Genomic DNA, 3,844 nt, shown 5'->3' with positions numbered 1-3,844 from the left:
CTGAGAATAGGTTACTTGTTGCCTCCGCTTGGAGATTACCTGTCTGATGAGCTGCCTAATGAGGTCTTAAACTTCCGACGCCTGATGGGCAACCTGAGTACCGGGCAGAGCTGCGTGAACCGAGTCGTGCTCTCCTCTCAGGCAAGTGCAAGACCCGCAGGCTGGCGCTCCCCGCCCCAACAGTCCATCAGCCCGGGCTCCAGGGCCATAAGTCAACAGGGTTGGGCAGACAGCTGTCAGAGACAGGAGCGGGGACACGCAGAAGAGCTTAATGAAATTTTATTGGGAAAATATGGCAAGAATCTAAGGCACTTCAAACATTTAAATACATGTAAGACCAAAGTGAATGTGACGTGGTAGAAAGGAGTCCATAAATATGTGGAGAACTACACTACGCTTCCCTAGGGGCAAACATATCGCCAATTCCTCTAATGAGATCCAACCTCTGCCACAGACGCAGACCTGCACAATGATTAATAAGAAGACGGTAATGTTACATGTAGTTCTGCATGTCTCGATGACTATGGAATATAAAAGTTGAAAATACTGTGTCAATTTCATATAGATACCTTTTATATAAAAAGTCATATAATACATCCACCTAAATTAACCCAACTGAAAACACCTCCTTTCATAAATGTTTTACTTTTCAAGAGTTCCGTTTTTGATTTTTAAACAAGAAACCCACCAGACCAGGCCCAAGGTTCTGGTGACAATCAGTCATCTCAACCGCCTCACTTTACAAGAGTAAACACACACACACAAATCAGCACGACCTTCCTGGAATGGAATTTTCAGAGAGCTTTCCCATGGCTCTGCATTAAGTCAATATAAATACTCGTGGAACATTTTAAAAACGCCAAGCCGGTGAGAAGCTGATGCTCCCTGGCAGGGGCAAGGCAGGGAGAGAAGGAACGGACGCTGCCCGCTCAGGTCAGGTTACCATATCGCACGGCTGTACATAACGGAGCAGAGACCCGACAGCAACAGAGCCAGGATAAGCAGCCCGACGCTGCGGGAAGAGGGCCGGAGGGAGACGGCGTGTGCCCAGTGGCCAGCTCCTGCTGGCTCAGCTTCCACTGCTGGGGGCTCAGGCACAATGCGCATACATTCAGTAGCTGTCAGCCCAACAGGAACAGGTAGCAGCTCGACGGAGGCATGGAAATGGACGGCTTTTTGCAGAGAATCAATCAAATGAACTTCGGTGTGTAGGACCAGGAGATGTCTTCCTTCCCAGCCTAGGGGTGCCCTAGAGACCAGAAGAAGAGAAAAAATGGGGGGGGGGGGTTAATAAGTGACCTCAGGCAGATGCGTCCTCTATGACAATGGACCCCGTCCAGCACAGTTGACAGGGCACCAGGGCGCGGATCTAGATCCAGCTGGGCTGAGCAGCACCGTGTCCGGCCGTCCCTGGGAGGCCATGTACTCGGAGGGGCAGACTCTCGGACCATAGGTTGCTGCTCACGGTCTGCTTGAGGAAAAATGCCGGGAACACGGGAACGAAACAGTGTGCATTCATGGGCGAACCAGGTGCCATTTGGATAATTCTTCCCAGAGTTAACCCCTTCATGGGAGGGCGTCAGAACATCTGTCTCCTGAGGACAAGCAGAGGCCTAGCTTCTGGCCACCTGGCCATCTGGGGAGCGGGGGCAGAAGTCACGAACCCTTAAGTTCCAGGCTAAAATTCCCAGTTCCAGAATCTTCAGAAAACCTGCGTCTCCTGTCAACTCCCTGAAGAAGGGGGCCCGTGGGCCTGGTGGACTTGAGCCCATTCACAAACACCAAATGCACAACACTGACCGGAGACTGGGCCTTGGCAAAGTTGACGTGGGCGTACAGAAGAACTGCGATGTCCTTGTGTCCGGCCTCCAGGGCTATGGAGAGTGCGGTGCTGCCATCCTAAAGAGAACACGGGAAAAAACAAGCCAGGGTGGGTTTCTCAAACTTCCAGACCACTGAAAGGTAGCAAAACAAAACTCTCTGAGAACTGTTAAGGTTCCCCAAGTCTGTTCAGGACCGTAGGAGACTCTTCTGGAGCTCTGCACACCAAGCCCAAACGCTACAATGAAGCACTATGTCCACCAGAATGGAGTCCCCGTTGGAGGACCGACACCTCATCCCCACTGTGCTTCATGGTGGTTAGACTGCTGGTGTGCGCCCCGTGCACCCACGACAAAGGCAACAAAAGGGACTCACCCAACTACCCTTCCCACCAGCTGGGGGCTGTAGCAGAAGGTGGGGTGGAAACTTAGGTGTCTGTGCTGCTTCTCTTTACAGCGAGCAGGAAACACCATAGTGTGTGTTTAGACACCCTGCTGCTTGCCAAGGATCTTTTAATGCTGCCCTTCGGGAGGGAGCGGATCCTCCGGCCTTAAGTGCCCCCATCGACCGCTGCAGACACCATCCACACACAGTCCCCACGTCCCCACGTCCTGCGGCCTTGCAGAAACACATCTTATGAAAATCCAAGGGGAAACACTAAATATGGGGAAGTCAGTTTCCATTACATGTGTGGCTTCCATGAACTTGCCCAGCTTTGGATGCATGTCAAGGAGGGACAAAGCAAAACCCAGTGCCATTTACTTTCTGTCTGGTCTTGGAGTAAGGATGTGCTTCTGGGCACTAGCAGCAGGAAACGATGCTCGGTGGTCAGCATCTTAGGGTCCTTCCCCCCCACCAGGAATTCTCTAAGCTACTTGCCCTCCCACTTCCCTCCCCACTCCTTCCGGAGGCGACCAGCATTTCTGGAAGCCACTGTGGCTCTGGGGCCTCTTATTACTACAAGTACAGGCCGTTCTTTGCTAAGAAAAAGCAGAAGTAAAAGCAAACAAACAAAAATCAAGACACATGCAACACACGCCGCTCTCGGGACAGCTAAGTGGGAGCTGTCGCTGCAGCCCCGCGCAAATTAAGGGGATGTGGGACAGCCGCATCCTCTCCACCCCAGGAGCCATGTGCCACCCGGATGCCCACTGTCAGCCCCCCAGTCCTTGGTACCAGTAAATGCCTGCCCTGGTTAGCTCTGCCTGCTGGCTTTGGCCCACCAGGATCGGACAGTGCAAGAAAGGGTATTTTCCTTCGAACTTTCTAGTGTTTCGTGCTGAAGGAAGCTCTGGGCCAAACCCGTGCTCCATGGAGATAAACCTTCCAAAGCAGCATTTCGACCCAGGGCCCCACCCAGATATCAGTGCCTGTGCCTTCACTTATGGGCACTCCTCCCCTGTGGCCTGGAGACTGCAGAGGCAGCGGTGCTCCTTGTGATGATTCCCAGGCAAGGCGTTATGTGGAACAGGGACAGCGTGGGAACGGGGAGAGTAGATCGGGATTATGGTGACAGAAAAGCCAGAGCAGGAGCGGGAAACATGCGTGAAGGAGCTGTACGGTCTGGAGGGCCAAGCTGAATGAGATGCACAAGGGAGTCCCTCTGAGGGGCCCCAGTGAAGGGCACGCTTGAGTCCGTTCTGGGGGCGGGCAAGTGCTTCACTGTGGTGACAGCTGGCTCTCGTCACCTAGTAGCCCCAGCCTGGAACAACTAGCCCAGTGCTCTGGGGGGCCGGTCCTCTCCTCTTCACGGACCTGCAAGGCACCTGCACTCCATCTGCTCTCTGGCCTTTGTGTCTTCCCCTGCCACGGGCTGGCTCTCGGATGCGCTCCTCACCCTCCTGTCTCGAGTGCGGGCGCTGAGGCCTCACCTTCCTGCCTTCGGCTCTAGTTACTGGGAGTGGGAGTTGGCACACAGGAGATGCCGCGGTGCTGGGCCGGAAAGGGCGGCCACAGCACAAAATCCCCAATGAGCAGCGTGGAGAGTGTGCCCTTGCCCCTCTGCCAATGAGCAGCGTGGAGA

The 3,844-nt window shown here is 54.0% G+C and overlaps 1 protein-coding gene across 5 annotated transcripts in view; it reads right to left on the bottom strand.

Annotated features, from left to right (window-relative positions):
• Positions 1-263: 263 nt before the first annotated feature.
• The window catches only part of KANK1 (KN motif and ankyrin repeat domains 1), a 194,586-nt gene continuing 191,005 nt past the window's right edge, over positions 264-3,844 (bottom strand). For all 5 annotated transcript variants that reach the window (XM_059411922.1, XM_059411923.1, XM_059411924.1 and 2 more), the window contains 2 exons: positions 1,801-1,899; positions 264-1,249 (listed from right to left, as the gene is read on the bottom strand). In XM_059411922.1, coding sequence (XP_059267905.1) covers positions 1,187-1,249; positions 1,801-1,899 — 162 coding nt within the window. In that variant the 3' untranslated portion in view covers positions 264-1,186. The remainder of the gene's footprint in view (positions 1,250-1,800; positions 1,900-3,844) is intronic.

This window comes from Mustela nigripes, chromosome 9 (genome assembly GCF_022355385.1).
Source record: "Mustela nigripes isolate SB6536 chromosome 9, MUSNIG.SB6536, whole genome shotgun sequence".
Classification (NCBI taxonomy): domain Eukaryota; kingdom Metazoa; phylum Chordata; class Mammalia; order Carnivora; family Mustelidae; genus Mustela; species Mustela nigripes.
This window is presented reverse-complemented; position numbering and strand designations above follow the sequence as displayed.